At 33.3% G+C, this 19544-nt stretch overlaps 1 protein-coding gene across 20 annotated transcripts in view; it reads right to left on the reverse strand.

Annotated features, from left to right (window-relative positions):
- Nucleotides 1–2615: 2615 nt before the first annotated feature.
- Nucleotides 2616–19544, reverse strand: part of AGFG1 (ArfGAP with FG repeats 1) — a 73979-nt gene continuing 57050 nt past the window's right edge. For 4 of the 20 annotated variants that reach the window (XM_082396189.1, XM_082396201.1, XM_082396193.1 and 1 more), the window contains 8 exons: nt 17509–17718; nt 16233–16413; nt 13705–13784; nt 13399–13491; nt 8636–8683; nt 6562–6720; nt 5599–5690; nt 2616–4833 (listed from right to left, as the gene is read on the reverse strand). In XM_082396189.1, the coding sequence (XP_082252315.1) occupies nt 4774–4833; nt 5599–5690; nt 6562–6720; nt 8636–8683; nt 13399–13491; nt 13705–13784; nt 16233–16413; nt 17509–17718 (923 nt within the window). In that variant the 3' untranslated portion in view covers nt 2616–4773. Of the gene's footprint in view, nt 4834–5598; nt 5691–6561; nt 6721–8635; nt 8684–13398; nt 13492–13704; nt 13785–16232; nt 16414–17508; nt 17719–19054; nt 19127–19544 lie in introns of all 20 variants that reach the window. The other 16 variants (XM_082396203.1, XM_082396187.1, XM_082396202.1 and 13 more) reach the window with 11 other exon arrangements.

Genomic DNA, 19544 nt, shown 5'->3' on the forward strand with positions numbered 1-19544 from the left:
ATCTTGGTCATATTTTCATTTGTTCAAATTTATCACATAAAAAATTTTAATGAATGACATGTTTTAAAATATACAAAGAAAAAATTTTAACTAATGAAGATAAATTCAATACAACAGGCTAATGTAACACAAATGTTAGTAACAGCATCCTTTCAAAAGTAAATTTTACTACTGTGTAGGGCACAGACTTTATCAATAAAGTTGAAATGTTTCACAAAACAGGAGTCCCTGTGATACTTCAGATGTCTCTTTAGTTTAAAACCTGATCCACTAATTATCCCATTAATTTACTTGTGAAGTTTAAATAAAACCCTAGAGAATAAACCATACTGATTTCAGCAAATTATGAAGAGAACCCAAATTAAAAATGATTAAGCTTATTTAGGTATATAGGATATAGAAAGCAATTCTCTCAGAATTTCCTAGGATTTTGTAAAAAATCTACTTACACGTAAATGTAGACAGCATTTTAATCCAACAATAAAATATTTGCTCCCCAGAGCAAAAGCTCTGTCGTTAGCCTGTGCCTTGCTTCTTTCATCCTTAAAGTATGAGTGCACTTTAAGGACTGTATGAGATAATACATGAAAAGCATTTAGCAAGTTTCTGATACATTGAAAGGGCTTAATAAGCCACACTCTGTAATACCACCACCAGGTTCTTTTCAAGTCATTATTTTTGAAGAAATATATCTTTATAAAGTCCCCTAGAGATTAATTTTCTGATATAAGTCTGAGACTACAAGTGGAGGCCAAACATGAGGTGAGTCACTCTGAACGTGAGTTCAGCAGAGGAACACAAATATATGGACAAAGAGGCCCCAGAAGGAAGGCTCAGGCCGGCCTGGGGACGGCAGGCAGCGTGTTCTGCGGTGTGCCAACAGCAGCAGCAACAGAGCCAGAGCTTTTTGTGGTGACTATGTACCTACCGTAAACTACCTTTTACAAAGTCACTCTGTCTTCAAAAGAATTTTAAAACATTCTGTTTAAATGAGAAGCAACAAGTGCTCTCTCTAAAAATGGACAAGGTATAAAAAAACCACTGGGGAGAAAACCATAGCAAACCTCTTTCTTAAGAAGTAAACACATTCCTTTAATTGTAGCCGACTTCCTGGAGGGTAGTGATTTGTTAAGAGAAATCCAATTTTCATTTAAAACATATATATACATATACAAACAAAGCTAAAATTCTTTGTTAACTATAAGCACAGGAGAGAGAAGAAATTATTCTTCATTTTGAACTTTCTTTAGCAAGGTGTTTTAATTTTTAAATAGCTATTTGATACTCCCCCGAAACAATTAAACAATTTCAAAGTGGTCAGAATAGTAAATAATTCCCAAATAAACACTCATAACCAGGAGTCAGAACTTGTAATATCCCTTTTAAAAAGGAGCTATTCACTAATTGCAGCATTATTGAAATACAGTCAAATAAAAATAAAAGAAAACCCAGAAAACAGTGTTTAAAAAGTTTACAATTTCAACTGAAATTTCAATTCTTCCCACCAAGCCAACAAAAACACTTAGAAGTTCAGGGAGTAGTATATTTACCCTGAAACTAAACATTGTTGTTCCAGAAAATACAAACATAAAGTGTAGTGTGGTCTCAGGACCCTTGAGGGTCCCCCCCAAAACGCAAGGTCAAAACTATTTTCATAATACTAAAATGTTACATGTCTGTTTCACTCATGGTTTCACAAGTGCACAGTGGAGTTTTCCAGTGCCCACATGCCATGTCATATAAAAAGAACTGTCATGCAGAAGTAGTATGAGAATCCCACTGCTTCTATTGGGCCAGATATTAAAGAGATGTGCAAAATGTAAAACAATGGTCTTCTAAATAACTGTTTGTGGAAAACAGTAATTTGTCATCAAAAAAGGTATTTATGTTAACATGTAATGGGTTTATTATCGTTATATTTAAATGAATAAACATGTTTTAAAAATATCTCAGTATTAATTTCTAATACAACAAATTCTGAGCGATATAAGTTACATAAACAAGAGCTCTTTGGGGATCTTCAATAACTTAAGAGTTAATAACAGTCCTGAGACCAAACTGTTTCAGAACTCTTGGTACTGTGACAGGAAAGCAGCCAGTTACTGCTTCCATTTTACCAATTTACAGGAACTGTACCAACGAGGATGTGTACTGGGAGCAGGGGCAACGCCCAAGTAAAGAAAGCACTGATATGCTTCTTCAAATTTACAGAAAGAATTATTCTACAGAAGAAAGTGATTACCTAATCTCTATTTTCAAAAAAATGAGAGTAAAATATGCCTTTAAACTTAACAATAAAGTTTGTCACCCTAAAAGAAAAGAAAATTTTCTTTCCTCAGCAAACAGAGAAGACCTGATTCAACTGGTAAGTCAGGAAACTCGAGTCTTCATCCTTGCCACCTCTGAGTATTTTCTCCTCTTCAGTTCTCAACACAATTCTGATGGTCTGTGCAAAACCAGAAGCAAATCTGAATATGAAAGTCTAACTGAAGATTTTAATCCACATCAAATCTGGATCACTTCTTACACTAAGCATTTCAATTTCACAAGTTTTCATTTCAAGTCAACAAGAGTTCCCACTTAACTACAAATCTCAAGATTTACCCAGAAAAAAATAGTCTTTAAAATTATTTTATTAACAACTGTTTAATTTACTTGTTTCTTAGATGGAAAGCCTGGTAGGTTAATTGAATAATGGCCTACAATTTTATAGCATAACTTTGTACATGAGTTGATTGGGACCCAATACAATCTAAAACATAGGAATTCAAAGACATTTCTTAAGAATTCCCTCCATGAGAAGGGGTCTGGAAGGACACCCCCAAAAAATGCAGACATTTCAAGTATACACCAACACACACCCAGACCTTTGCAGCATTCATTTAATTCTAAGAGGCATACTGCTCAGAAAAGGGGCAGCGATTTCCCAACTTTCTTGCTTATCAAAATAGTTCAGATAACCATACATTCAGCTAGATATGCACTGGACAGCAATGTTTCAAGAAGTCTGGAACTCTACACAGATTTTAATATAGTATGAAAACAACTCCTGTAGTCACCATTCGAAAAGGTATTCAACATGAATAAATAATGTTTGAGGAAACTGATGTTCACCTCTTTTAATACCAAGCTTTAAAAACAATTTAAATCATTACAAGAAAGTTTTTCAAACATGTATCACATATTTATATACGTAATCTCACCTTTTCTTGATGACACAGAGTCACAGTAATAGACAATTATCAGAAGAAGATGTAATATACTGATGCCCTCTAAGCTGGGCTGGCTGTTCCTACACTAACTGGTCTTTGACAATATATGCTCTTTTGGTCTGGGAAATCTATTAATCAAAACTTCACATAAAGACAAATGCATGAGCTCTAACGTATAGACATTGTGACTTATATGGGCTGCTCAAAGGCATTTTTTAAAAAAACTATTACAAGTTTCTCAGTTATGTTCTGTTTTGATGAGATTGCCAGATTATTACTGGATGAATGAGGCATTATATAAATATTTAAACAAGTTCATTTGAATATTAACATAAAGCTATAACTAAACATTAGTATTGTTGCCTTTTTAAAACAAAGTATTCTATAACTTTAAGGTAACACTGGGTTCCAGTTTCTTTCCCCCTAGAAATGAACATAAACAAATGTCCTATTAATATCAGTTTGTCCAAACAAAGAAAAAAAAACTGAGGTGCAATCATGTCACAGTTAATGCATGTCTGCTTCCAATACATTCAAAGACAGTATTAAAAAAAAAAAAATCAATAGTTAAAATAAGCCTTTTGCAGTCTGAGAATTTAAGATACTTTAAAAATTTTGTAAATACACATACATGCAAATTCTTCATATATACAAATTTTCACAAAATTAAGAAGTTGCAAAGAAATCAGAAGGATTACGGTGAATCTAACAAGCTACATTTAAATGCTTTACCACTGACATATTCCTGAACATAGCAGTTTTAATAAATTTTCTACATGGCCTTTTTATAAAATTTTCTCTTTTAGACATAAAAGTTAGTCACTAGAAGTCTTCTGAAATTCTAATTTAAGAATTCAAGATGTTCTCAATTCACTACTGATATTTAAGGCCACTTTGGTAAAGGCATTGCAGCAAGAACACAAAAACAATAGCATATTTTCTAGTATTTATTTTTTTTCACCTGCAAACTGTAGCAAAACATGATCAGCTTTATTATGCAGACAGGTATCCCTCTACATTTTTAAAGAATTTAGGCCTGAATAAATAGAAGAGCTCTTTAGAAAGGAAAAATTCAAGAATGAATAAAACCTTCCAATTTTGACTCTAACTTTCCAGAAGCAATGGTTAAAGTGATTTTAGGTCATTCATTCCAAGATATATGACAGCACCTTAAAAGTGGCTGATCCATTTCCCCAGTAACATTTCTCACATAACAATGTGTTAAAGTTACAAATACTGATATGCACAAATAGCTAATTTCTAAGAAAAATATGTACAGTACTGCAGCATAATGAATGTGGTATCTGCAATAACTTAATATTAGCCAATTTTTAATATACATGATACCGCTACTTTTTTTGCCAATTCACAGGTTAAAAGTTGTTACTGGAGCCCTCTGTTTCGCACATATTTCCTGGTGTTTAATACACAATGCAGGCTTTTTAAAGACTTCTCTTGTGTTTAAAGCTAAGATCAGTGAAACAAGACAACAGTGCAAGAGGCAGAGAGATGTAATATGTGACCATGTAAAAGTTCGTTCCAGTAAAGTGTCTATGTAAGGCTATAAGAAAGGATTGGTTGATGAGCTTCCTGTTGGAAATTGTCCTGTCGGTGCACCAGTCTAAAGGAAAACATAAGACAAAATAAATAAACAAACAAATAAGTGTGTGTGTAGAAAATATGAAAATATTTAATGTTATTTAATTAAACTAGATTTAATTAAATAGTATTTAGATTAGGAATTGTTTCATAATTATTGGCAATCGTATTTATTCATTATTGTTATTAGCAATATACTGTAATAAAGCGATAGGTTATCAGGTACTGTGTTGTGCCTCTTATATCCATTATTTCATATAATTCTCATAATAGAGTATAAGAAGGGACCTGGCCCTAAAAAAATGCATTTATGATTGAAACCAAACCTGGCTCCAGGATTCCTTTTTCACATTGTTCACTAAATCTACAGCCTCTCATAAAGCATTATTTTGACAAGAAAGCAGACAAGTTTCATGTCTAAAGTAGCTTATTTACTGTCAGTGCTTTGATTTGCAACTGATTAATGTGTTTTCTGGGGTTTTTTTTTTGAATTTTATTTTTTTAATACAGCAGGTTCTTATTAGTTATCCATTTTATACATATTAGTGTGTATATGTCAATCCCAATCTCCCAACCAATTCATCACACCACGCCCCCAGCCCGCCACTTCCCCCCCTTTAATGTGTTTTCTTAAATCAAAAAGAGATCGTGCACAATGGCTGCCTCGATTTGTATAATCTTGCAGAATACCAAAGAGCATCTAGGCGGAATCACATCCTGCTTTTCCCAATTTGAAAACAATGCAACAACTTATAAAGTGCTTAAAATTGAATTGCATCTCACTTACCATAAAAGGATTACTAGATACTCCAGCAGCTGCAACTTGACCAAAAGGGGTTACCACTGGCTTTGTTTGTCCAAATGCTGCAAAACCTGCACCTTGTTAAAAAAACCCACCAATTATAACCATACCTTTGAGACAATCTGATGCTTATAAAGCTTCATAATGAGTTTCAGAAAAATTCCTACCAGAGTAACAATAATAAAAAAATCAATGTTAAACTGTTGAGTCTCATGCTCTTTCAAACAGCAGTTAAACTTCCACTGGCATGTCTTAAAGAGCTTACATTGACTCTCCGGAAATGGTTAATTCCAGTTTGTCTCAGCTACGTGAATTGCTGACAAAGGATTTAATCAAGAGATAAGCTTGTGACTATTTGAGAGGGGCTGTGATCCAGGGATTTCAAACTTTAGCAAATGAGTGAAATGGGCTCCCCCCCACAAAAAAAAAACCAAACAAAAAAAAAACCTAAAAACAAAAACTGGTCTCTAGTGAATCTTCCTGAAAACAAGTAACAAACTCCAACCACAACAGTTACCTATTTAGAAAATGAGTTTATGTCACAAAAAAACCCCAAAACAACAACAAAAAACGTACACAAAATGGAACAAAAACAGTTCTTCCAATGCAAAACAAACAAAAACACTCTAGGTCTATAAAGTTTCCTTTTAAAAGCAAGAGGCATATTAGAACACAGAAGATATAAGAAAGACACTGGAGATTCTGAGAAAGAAGAGGTACTCTTTAGTTCCTGATTTCTCCTAAACCTATAACCTGGTCACAAAAACTTACTAAATCACTCAATTTTCTGTGGCCCAAATCACCAAAGGCTTCTATATTTGCGTAGTAAACATTCAACAGATAATGCTACAGCATTCTCCAGATAAGTCTTTTTGTCCAAACATTCACATTATGATACATAAAGGATACCTGCAGTGGACCTACAGCTAGCCAAATGTTAGATCTTACCATTGGGCTGCTGAGAAAAAGCTGTCTGTTGAGGGAAAGCTGCTTGGGCTGGGAAGGCCGGCTGCTGGAAGCTGCCGCTGAAGCTGGTGGGAAGACTGTAGGGAGCAGGAGTCCCAAACCCCGCAGGCATGCTCATGGATGCGGTGCCAAAGGTCGCCGCTGGCAGGAGAAAAGGCAGGCTGATCACTTACAAACGAAGGACAGGTTTTCGTATACCCATACTCAACATTATGAAACAGACATCATTTACCTTAAAAACAGCACGATGTATTTTAAATTCCAAAACTCCCAACAAACTTAATAGTAAGTTTTAGCTCCAGTTTAACATAATCTATATCTGTTCTCCTGAAACCAATGACCAGAATGAAACTAATAAAGCTATCATTTGAAATCACAAGAAAACTTCTCAGAGTAATTATATAGTTTGAGTCTAAACAGCAGTCTACTTTTAAAGTCCATCATCATGCAATTCACATGTATACTAGTATATACACTTTTTAAGTTTTGTTTTGCTATATGCAGTAAAATAGTCAAACATTTAACTGTATCCAGTGAATTGTCTGCTATAAGGTAATACATGTGTTCCTGGAAAAACATTTAAAAACTCTGCAAAACAGTTCACTATAAATAAAACTGACAGGAGAAATGGGGTCACAGGCAGGCCACTCAAAACCTATGCAGCTTTCTAACCCAAGGCAAAAAAAGGGGTGGGGCGGGGGGCGGTCCTAATAAAAACACTAACACAATTAAACTGAAAACATATGGACTCCCATTCCTTTTTTTGGAAAGTAAATGAACACTGCTTTGGATAAGGGGTATAAGGAAGGTTAGGTTAGGACTGATGAGTTACAGAAACTGGGGCAGAGTACATAAAAATTGAACAGAAAGTGAAATAAGCATTCTTACAAGAGACAAAGAATGTAAGGTGAATGACACTGTGTCCAATAACTTCTCCATGGCTTGCCATGTCCAGCCACCATAACTTGATGGAATAAAGCATTCATTCACAAGTTGGGGAAATTCGTGTGTGAACTACAGCTATATATATACATGGTATGCTGCCATCACTCCCCCCATTTACGAATTACTTATGAACTAATTCACATTATTACGTTATCATATTATTATATTATTTATATAAACACACATAGTAGCAGAACAGTATATTACTTTTTGCTAGTGAAGATTCAAAATAGAACCTTCCAACTATATGTTGTAGGAAAGGCCTCAGTGAAATAAGAGCCGATAATGGTGCTTTTAATACAGAACACCAGTAATTACATAGTGAAATATTTTCAGCATGATGCTATCAAAAAACATAACTCACTGAATTTCCTGATTTTAAGAAAAAATTACCAACTTGATTGCTGATTTAAGGCACAAGAAATTAATACTAAAAGTGCTACACAGAATTATCTTTTATTAAAAAAGAAACTAAAAATCATGTTACGGATGTTGCCCAAAGTAATTCTCATAATCCTAATTTTTACAACAGTGCAATTCTCTGCAATGGACCTAATCAGATTTTCCAATTTTAAATATTACTTTTTATTACTGGTAAGAAAAAAGGGGAACTAAGCCACTGGGAAGCAAGTGAATTAAAGAATAATAAGCACACTGCAAGGGAAACAGGAGGGTTTCAGAACAGACAACAATGCACTGACATAACTTTGACAAATCACTTTTAAGAAAGCAGTATAAAGCAAAAGTTGGATACAGTTAAGCAAAACCAAACTCCATGGAATAATGTGGTAAAATGGTTTGGTACATCGAAAAGGTGTGTCACTCAAAGTACTATGAATTCAAACTTAAGAAAAATAATTGAGAAAGCTATTAACATTCTAATGTGACCATGGAGGTAAGCAATATGCTTTTCAGTATTAAAACGCCACAGAAGATTTTCATGTAACTTTAAATATAATGTATTCCCAATGCCACACATCCATGACCACTCCATTTTAAAACATGGAAAAAACTTAATTCCACATGCAGGGATCCAGAACACCAGCAGAAGCTTCCACAAGCAGGTAGACAAATTGCCACACAAATCTAGATATTAGTTGTGGCCACCTACCAAAATGAGCGTGAGGAAACACTTGAGAATGCATTGCTCCAGAAAGGCCTTATGGAAAGCCATAAAGAGACCAATGTCAATTAACTTATGAATAACTACTGGCAAAATAAAAGTAAATTTGTTTCATTAAAATGTTCTAAAATTAGAATATACTGTTACAAAGTAGGTAGCATCAGAATACATAATAAAGACACATCCAACAGTCTTTTTATTTCAACTATATTCATGACAGTGGTATTTACACTGTTTGAAATAAAGGGGAGATTAGAATAATACCAGAAAAACAAATATCAAATGAAGAAACATTTACGAAATCCATCTTTTAGACAAATAACATTTTTTTCATGTGAAGATACAATAATATCCATAAAAAGACTTTCTAGGCCTCACCACTTACACCCAAAAATGCTATTCATAGGATCATCTAAAATGATCTAGCATCTACCTTTAGCATCTAAAAAGTCAAATCTAAAAAAATAAAATAAAATAAAAACTCAAACCTTGGAGAAAGCACTTGAATAATGTTTGATTGTTTTATTTATGACTCCATACATTAACTAGAAAAGCCTAACGATAACTCAAGTGAACTAATTAAATATTACGTAGGGAAAATTATTCAATGTAGTTCATTAGAAAGGCGAGCAGCACTTTCAGTTTAAAATATGATGGCTAAAAAGAGAGAGAAAAGAAAAATACATCTTGTGCAGATCTTACCTGGCATGACTGAGGTCAGACAGGTTACATATAAACAAATGTAATTAACAGAAAACAAATTTAGGTTGTTAAGTACCAGAACCGCTGTTTTAACCATCTGGAGTGGGGTTGTTTCTAAAATATACGGCCATGTATTTTAAATTAACATACTTAACACCAACTAAATTTGGGGAAACAAAGCGATTGAGAGATTAGAGTGGTTCTGTCTTGGTTCTGTAGTATTCTAATTACAGGATACCACAACTTCTTTAAGCCTCAGTTTCCTCATTTGCAAACAGGGGGTGGAGGGACAGGGATAGTATAATACGTATCTACTTTACAAAGCTGCTGTGATTAAAAGTGCTACAGAGTAAATATCCAAGGAGTGTTATTTTCTCTTGCTAACTTAAAAAGATGTTTACAGTGTGTTCTAAATTCAACAAAAGGTTGATTGAGGGGGAAGGGTTCTGAAACAAGTTTGGTCACTTTATGTTTATCTCCTTTCCTAGAGCACTTTATAAGCTCTGAGAAATCCTGCATTAATAATACTGGTTAAATTTTGTTTAACTCAGCATTTCCCATATATATTTGGGCATAGAATCCCTTTCCACGAAGCACTGATAACACCATATCAGGACACATGTTCTACAAAATAGGCTTTGGCAAAAACTGACTTTTAGTCAACAGTGATTGTTAACCAGTATTAATTTCTGTACCTCAATCTGCAACAATGATGCCTAGTCCTGGGCTGCTATAAAAATATTTTAGACTTGTTTTAACAAGCTTTTTGATATATAATTCACATATCATACAATTTGTCCACTTAAAGGGTAGAATTCAGTGTTTTTTTTTTTAACATATTCACCAGGTGTACAACCATCATCACAATCTAATTTTAGAACATTTCATACCCCCCTCACTAAAAGAAATTCCATACCTATCAGCTCTCCATTTTGCCCCACCTACTTTCATAGATTTGCCCATTCTGGACAGATTATAAATGGAATCATACATTATATGTCACTCTGTGACTAACTTCCTTTATTTAGCCTAATGTTTTCTAGGTTCATCTATGTTGTACCATGTATCAGTACACGTCGTTACTTTTTATTATCAAACAAATTCCACTGTACGGCTATACCACATTTGGTTTATTCATCCATCAGTGGATGGACACCTGGGTTGCTTCCCCTTTTTGGCTATTAGGAATGATGCTGCTGTGAGCATCTGTATACAGGTTTTTGTGTGGATATACGTTTCATTTACTTTCCTATGAGTGGAATGAGCAGAACCAGTGGAAACAGTGCTGGTTTAGAAGCACTCTGGGTACTAATACTAGATTAGTCATTGATTAATTGTGGACCCTTAAGGCAAATCCATCAAATTGGTTTCCACCTAAGTAATAAAACAAAGACACCTGGCTAAATGCTACCATGATTCTTTCAGCTCTACATTTCTACAAGTTTATCTCCTTGTGGGGGGGGGGGGGGAATCTTTTAAAATCATTTTTTCATTAAATGAATGTTAGAAAATAAAGGTACTCATTCAGGGACAAAGGAGAGATTTAAGAGTTATAAGAGAATTTCCTAATAACTGAAAATTATATTAACTTTATTAATTAGATTTAAGGGCTCAAGTGCTCTGGAAAAAGAATGCTAAATATTATAGAATCCTAAAATAAAAAAGGTCTTAGGCCACAATGGCTAGTTTACTGAAGGTTTCTATATAACATGGTAAAAGAAAGCCCAAAAGCTTTGTAAATGCAGGAAAAAAGTTATTATTAAAATGTGCATTTTAAGAATGAAATACATCAGTAAAACTTTTTAAATAGTTCACATTGAACTATTATCAATACCCTCTTTCAAAAGCTACCTCAAATGGAATTTAACAATACTAATATATTTGAGAACAACACAAAATATTTCCTAAGAACTAATATTAATTTTGATGGTATAAAAACACTGGAAATACCTAAGCACAGTGTATTTGTCAGTGTTGTTTATATTTCAGCTTCAACAGAAACATGTTATATAGTTAACATTTACTTTGACTTAGTCAATTCAATAATAACCTAGTAAAGATGATCAATGTGATAAATCAAAATGGTTTATAAGGGGAAAAAATTTTTTACCTTGAAATAAAAATTTGTGGACACAGTAGATTTACCTTTCAATAAACTTTGCTTAGGCTAATATTAAAATTACTTTATATCATCTGAACATACTTTGTATACTTTATATTATTTCACATCCCATGTAGAACCTTAACTTTAAAGGACTTTCATACTCCAAATAATTAGGGTGGGGGGGGGGGCCTTAGCTCTAATAACAGAACCAGTCTGGAGGTATAGTCATGAAAGGAAAATAATAGGAATGATTTACCAAGTATACACAATAATGCAAAGACCATGCATGGTGATTTACATCACCTAATTCTCAAAACATCCCTGCCAGAGAATAGTGTTCACATTTTACAGGAAAGGACAACAATAAGGTTCTGAGGAGTTACATCAACATAACCTTGGTCAAGGTATAACTTGAGTTTCCATCCTTCAGTTGTCAAATGGGGTTATAATAGCTATAAACATCTCAACAGTATCTTGCAGATAATATATCTTCCTATCACTTTTCCTCCATTCATTAAAAAAATAATATACAGAAAGCATTTTTAGGATTACCTAGCAAGTAAATCTAAATCAGGATTTGAACACAAATCTGGCTGTACCCAAAACATACGCACTTAACTTTTCTGAGCCTCAGTTACCTCAGCTGTCAAAGAGTGATTAAAACATTTATTAGATGAGAGTTAAGAGGACTAAATGAGAAAATGTAGAAAACCCTGTGTCATGAGACATTTTATAAATTCATTCCACGAAGTCAAAATAATATGCTTAGAAACAGAAATATTACATATATCACAAGTGATGTATAAATATTTTGTCCAAAACACAACAGAAATTTCAAACAATCGCTGATTATGTATATTTGAATTAAAATAAACCATTTTAAAAAATCAAATTATGTGCAAAATTCAAATGGTTATTAAACATCTATTATGTGAGATATCAACAGATTATGACTGAATACATTTATATGAAAAGGAAAGTTATGGTTCAAACTCCCAATATCACATATTCTCAACCTTGCCAATGACAAAAAGATATGCTAGTAATTACCAATTCTTAATGGTGCAAATTTATTGTGATGTTACAAACACCTTAATCTCTCAAAATACCACATCAACAAAGGCTATAACTGAAGTTCAAGGCTTTAGTTCTAAAATTATCTAAATCTAAAAACAAAACTGACAAATTCAGTTTAATGGGTATTGGGCCATACCACAGCCACTTGCTAATATTCCAAGGTACTGGCAAATAACTCTGGTGTTCAGGGTAATAAGACAAAAATCAGAGAGGTACAACACAAGAAATATGTAGCTGGCTTACACTGTGAACCAAAAAGAAAAAAGGGGGGAGCAATAAAGAGGATTTTAAAAAAATTATCAGAAGAGAAAATATTCAAATGTTATACCACAAATTAAACCAGTTTCCCACAACCTAAAAAAATGTGAACACCTAAATATGTACTAGAAAAAGACCTCATTATTAAGATCTCATGTAATAATGCCCATCCATTCCTTGCAATCCCATGAAAAGGAAAAAAGCAAAAAAACTTACACATTTTTTCTGTTAAGATTGAGTTATAACCAATAATTGTGAAACCAGACCAACAAATAAGCCAGAATTACAATGTTCAAGTACCATCTCTGTCATATATTGGCTGTGGGCTTTTAAGGCTTTAACTCTCATCTCCATGCTAGGGCTTCCGCACCTGAAAAACGAAAGCTTTGAGTGGTGGGTGCTAGATAACTTCTCCGGTCCATTTTCAAATATTAAATTCAAGGATTCTATAAACTTTCAGGTACTATATGTCTTTACGGACAAAACTAATCCACTTTACAGTCACTTCAGTAAGAAAGGAACCTTATTTTCTGATGTTCTTCACATGATGTCTTTGCAATATATACCTTTTCCAAAGCTTACTGTTCTATAATTTATATTTATTTCTTACCTGTTGCTCCTCTGGCATTGGTCTGAAATGGATTTGTAGAAGATGCCACAGAAGGACCAGCAGCAGCAACAAATGGATTTGTGGAAGGTGTAGCTTTAAAAAATTATAAAATACACTATAAAATCCTAATGCATTTGTATTCAATTATTTAAAGTATTTGTTCATATATTTATGAAGATAGAAAACTAGAGCTTTCTGATAATAAACTGGTGCTTTGATTGTCTTCTGGTATCCCTAAGAAAATGCGATACAATATGTATTAGGGTTCTTTATAAAAACCAGTATATATATACCAGAAACACGTACCTCCAAATGGAGCAGGCACACTTGAAGAAGCAGGCTGTGTCTGTGCAGAAGCACCCACTGGCACTGTTCCAAAAACATTACTGAAAACAAGTATTGAAAGAGTTCATGTTTTGAGGGGTAAAAAAAGCAACGGTAATCTATCTACAAGGTTGCCATAAAATATGGAAACAAATAATATTGAACATATCATGTATCACATCAGTTCTCAAACTTTAAGTCTCAGAACTCATTCACATTCTAAAAAATTACTGAGAACCCCAAAGAAGTTTAAGTTGCTATATTTACCAATATATATTGTACATCAATTAAAACAAATTTAAATAATTTTATTCATTTAAAAATAACAATAAAGCCATTACATGCTAACCTAAGTAGCATTTTTATAAGTAAATATATTTTCTAAAACAAAAGGAACCTAATGAGAAGAGTAACACTGTTTGATACTTTTACAAATCTCTTTAATGGCTGGCTTAATATAAGATCAATCTGTTGTGATATGTTGTTTAGGTTGATGCATATGAAGAAAAACTGGCCTCACATGGTAACATAGTTGAACAAAACAGGAGAATTTTAACACCTTTTCCAGATAACTGTGGATATTTTCCTTGACATCATACAAAAAAACACCAGGGATCGTTTCCTAAAGGTTAGTTGCAATATGGAAGTTGAAACCGTATCAATGAACTTCTATGTAAAGTAACATCCACTAGTCTATCTTACACTTTAAATGAATCTTTTACTAACTTTATATCATTTGGAAAATACTTGATGCCAACCTTCAAAATGTCAACATATATCCCTATGCAAAATAAAAAATTACAATCATTAATATCACCATCCATCTCATCAAAAAAGTAATGGGAAGCTTAATTTTAAGCCCACGGTGGCCCCTAAATTTTCCAAAACTCTACTATTTGCTTGAGAGTATGTATTTTAAGTAGTTATTTTCCTTAAAGTGACAGACTTAAAATTTCATTTTTGAGAAAATGTCTACCAAATATCCAAATCTGAATAACCATGGTTTGTCTATCAATCATACTTTCAAGGAAAAATGGTGTTCCATAAAACAAGTGGCTGGTTCATTCCACAACTCAAACAACCACACAAACTGATTTTTTACTCAAGACAGCTTTATATTTCAGTATATAGCAGAACTACCTGATGCATACCTTACTTCAACACACAGAAAATTAAGAAGACATATTTAAGGGTCAAGACTTAAATTCCTTTACTGCTTCAAAAAGCATATTCATAATAAAAACTGCATCAAAAATATTCCTAAGTAAAACTGAATGTGTGGTGGTAAGGAATATAATGACTATTAGATGACTGTACGGCTTGGTGCCAAAGCTGTAAATCAATGCTAAGGCACCAGCACGTTTTACCTGTCATAGTTTTTGCACCATCAATACAAATGTCAATTACTGAAAACACAAATAACCCCTCAGAATTATTATGAATTTAGGTTTTAACCTCACAGACCGTTTGAATGGGTCTCAGGTACTTCAAACATTCCATGGGTTACACTCTGGGGACCACTTATGATTATAATGTAATACCAATAAACCATTTCATTACATATACCTGTCTATGCTTCCAGACTTTACGACCACCTTGCTATAGTCCACTATTATATATGTGTAATGTAGACAACATTAATAAAGCAAAAAATATATAAATACTCTAAATTTTATTCTTTGGATTCAATTTTTCCCATCTGCCATACAGAAAATTTGTTACTGGAGAGTGAGCCAAACTAGTTAATGTTACAATCCTACCATTTCTCTCTGGAAAAGGTGCTAAAGGGAAATAAAAAGCTACTCAGATAACAAAAAAAGAAGAGACAATCTGCAGGAATGGAAAACTAAGAGATGGGTAAGACACTGTACAGGTAAGTCACCTGTACTTCTAGGTCTGCTTCCTTGACCCAAAGATGAAGAAGTCAAAACTAGAAGAGTTTTTAAAGACTGAACACTGTTAAAATGCAGTAGACTTTCTGCTGCCAAGAATTTCTTACACCAGATCTATCTGAACACAGTAACAGGTATGTCTATTTATAAATACCAGTATGACAAAAGAGATATAGAATTGGTCTTGGGTTCTGGTGCAAACATTTCTAAAACTGCTTATTTACAACTAAGGCTATAACATGCTACTTTCAGTGTTTAACCTTCATGACTGAGAACTGTACATTAAAAGCAAATAATTTTGTAAATGGATTCTCTGCTGAGTACAATTAAATGTGTATATGACTATCCATTTCAAGATGTGTATATACTCTGAATTACATTTTAGTGTTCAAAGGAAAAAAGTAACAAAGCCTTCGATTAAATAAAAAAATAAAACTATGGTACTTACTCAAGGATTATATTTTAATTAGAAAATTTAAACAGTTTCCTCAAACTTACAAAAATATTCAGGAATCTTTAAGCCCCAAATGATCATTACTTAACAGCATTATTATTCAGAGTTGAAAAAAAGTTTAAAAGATAAAACACAAAGCAGGAACACAGACTAAGACAAGCTACCTGCTAGCATTACTTGTGGAAGAATATGCGTTACTGGAGGTGGCCGCGGAGCTGAAAACGCTGTCCAGTTCTGCCAGGGCTGCATACTTGTCTGAAGATGCACTTGACTGACTGGGAACTGAAACCACAGAACCAACAGGAGCTTTACCTGTGGTCCCAAACCCACTACCCTGATCACCACCTGTGAACAAACAAAAACATATTACATCAAAAATTTTAACTTATGCTTAACTTACGCTTTCAACTTACAACCACATTTGCCATGAAACACACGTAAATTTAAAACCGATCTGGAGCTTAGCAAATAAATGGACATGATTCTAGAGTCTTATCCAATAAATAATCCAGAAAATATTGGACCAGATTAGTGCTATACATACCACTCTGATAAAGACAAAATACTGTTTCTGTAACAAAAACTAAGATCCAGTACCAATAACATGTCTAGATTACACATAAAGAAGAAATTCTCAAAGTGCTACATTAAATATGCAACATGGGGACATCTCATTCAAGTGAACATATACACTCATAAAATGCTTGAACTATGTGAACAGTCTATTAATAATATCATTTTCCCAGGGTTGTTCATGAAAAAATTAGAGATAGTAGTAAGAGGAAACATTCACAGAGCACTTAACGATGTGCCAGGCACTGTTCTAAATGCCTCGCATGCAATAACACATATAATACAACTTTTTAAGTTCAATGCTATTACTACTGCCCTCGTTTCGGAGGGTGGATGAGAAATCAGGCTCAGAGATCAGGATGCGGAACCCAGTCTGAAAGGAGACCCCCTGCTGTTCCCCCACTATGCTACGCACTTTGAGAGGCAAAAAAACTAGCCTTAAGACCAAAACTAGGTATAAAAACACACTGTAAATATCTTGTTTTTTTTAATAAATACTAAAATATTAATAGAACATAGTTCAAAACAAATATATCACAGAAACTACCAAATAATCCTCTAGTCATCTCTATTAATAGGATTTCTTGGCCCTTTATGGCCTTAGAACAATAAAGCAAGCTTTCTAAGACAAAATTAAATTTTTGTCAATTATTTTCTTTTAAATCTAGACGTTTACAAATTAGTTTCTAGGCCTTCCATTGTGTAGTTATTTCAGATCCAAAATGTGCCAAATAGTCATGAACATTTAGTGTAAACTAAACAGCTATACAACTAAGGAAAGCACATCCTCAGATTTTAATAAATACAACCAAATTTAGAGGACTGTTTAATATACAAATTTGTATTCGTTTGTTTAAAGCTTGATACCTTGCCCGGCACTGAAGATATTGTCTAAATTAGCAAGTGCCGCATATTTGTCTGTAGTCTGTAGACCAGCTTTGTTCGCTGAAACTTTACTAACAGCTGATGCTGTCTGATGACTCTGGGAGGTATTGAACGTTCCAAAATCAGCACTGGAGGATTTGGGGAAGTTATCAAAATGAGCAAAATTAGCATTTACTGATCCAGCACTTCCACCTGTAACAGAATAGACAGAAAACTTGAAATTGCTAGACTTTTCCCAATATCCTTTGATAAAGATTATATGATCATTTCTTCCTAAATTAAGTGTTCTAGAAGCAATCCTAAATTCCTAAAATTAAAAACTGGCAAGTGGCATTCAACTTTAATTATCTACACGTGACTTTTCGTAATTTACAAAACTAGATTTTCAAAGGCCCTGGCAACATATAGGGCAACAAGTTTCTGTGTGTAATTTTCTACCCTGGAATGAAGAAAATAATTCACAGGAGAGTGTCTCCATGCTACCTAATTTGAAACTCAGTTACTTCATAGAACATTCAGCTATGTATACTATGACTTTTTACCAATTCTCCGTAAACAAACTCTGTAGGCAAGATGCAAAATATCTTACACTACAGAAGTTTTTGTAGTTACAATGGAGACCTGGTTGAAACAAATCCCAGGGTAGAGATTTAAAATGTTTACAATGTACTATTTTGATCCAAATTTCTTAAAAGGTGGTTTTTGAGCTTTAGACTTATTTTTACTTGAAGAGCTATTACTTAATGCCACATAATAATTTAATGTACACACAACACCACAATGTCTTCAGTAAAATTATGCCCTAATATATAGTTCAAGGAAAAAATTATAGCACATAATATATAAATAATATAAATATTACATCAACTTTATCCTGCTAAGATTTTAAAGACTGTTCTGTATTCTAGAGTTACTCCCTAAGGTACTACTAAAATACTAAGACCAGTATATATTCATTCTACACTTTTGGTGCTACACTTTTGATGTTGGTTCTTTATGCCTAAACATTAGTCTCAGCAATCAAGATAGTAGGTATAGATATAGATATTTATATATTGAAGTGAGAGCAAAGCACACTTATAGGTATTTCAGAAACAGAAAGGTTACACCCTATTTTTTAAAAAACCACAAACACTTTCCATCAATCAGTTTTTTATGCATTCTAAAACAAATATATTTCTTTCAGGAATTAAACTCTAGTTGTTTTCGATTAAAACTAAGTAATGTTTGTATTTAAAAGACTGTGATCTGTTACAAGGAGCTGATGAACAAAGTACATACTGAGCTTTCAAAATCTGTATGAAGAAAGTTATTTCAAATTAATAAAAACTGAATTATTAAATCAACTAACTCTGTTATGGTATACTACTGTGTTCTCTGAGTTTAGCAATAGTGGAGAGAGTAAAAGTGAGAATTTCTGAAGGCTTATCGTTAAAAGATGATTAACATTCTATAATTGAAAAACCTATAAAATATAGCACAAAACATACAAATTAGTAAAAGATGCCTACTTGACAACAGAACTTACTGTTGGAAGCCTGGAGAGGAAAAGCTGAAGTAAATTCACCAAAACTGCAGCTAGATGAAAGCATTCTAAATGCTGGACAGCCAGATATTATGTAAATGATGAAATTTAAAGGAAAAAAAAAAAAGAAAATTGAAAGAAAAGGCTTTAAGACAATACAGAGTTAAAAGTTGAATGAAAAATAATCAGCCAAAAGATCTAAACAAAGGTTCAATGAGTTTCTGAAAACAATACAGTTTATGGGAGAGTATTCAATGTTTAAAGACCAATTCCTGCACAGAAAACTATTTAAAGTTTATTGAAGTGATTGTTAAATAATCTACTCAACTAATAATATTTATTTTCTGAAGCCTGTCGCCCTGAAAATTACTTAACGTTTTTAGTTCTATGGAAGCAATCAACTAGCTTCCTTTATTCAGAGCCTAAATCGTAATGTGTTTTGTGAACCTAAAAAACTTTTAGTACTTTAATACCTCTGTGCCTAAGAAATTTA

Source organism: Balaenoptera borealis, assembly GCF_965194805.1.
Source record: "Balaenoptera borealis genome assembly, chromosome: 6".
NCBI lineage: Eukaryota > Metazoa > Chordata > Mammalia > Artiodactyla > Balaenopteridae > Balaenoptera > Balaenoptera borealis.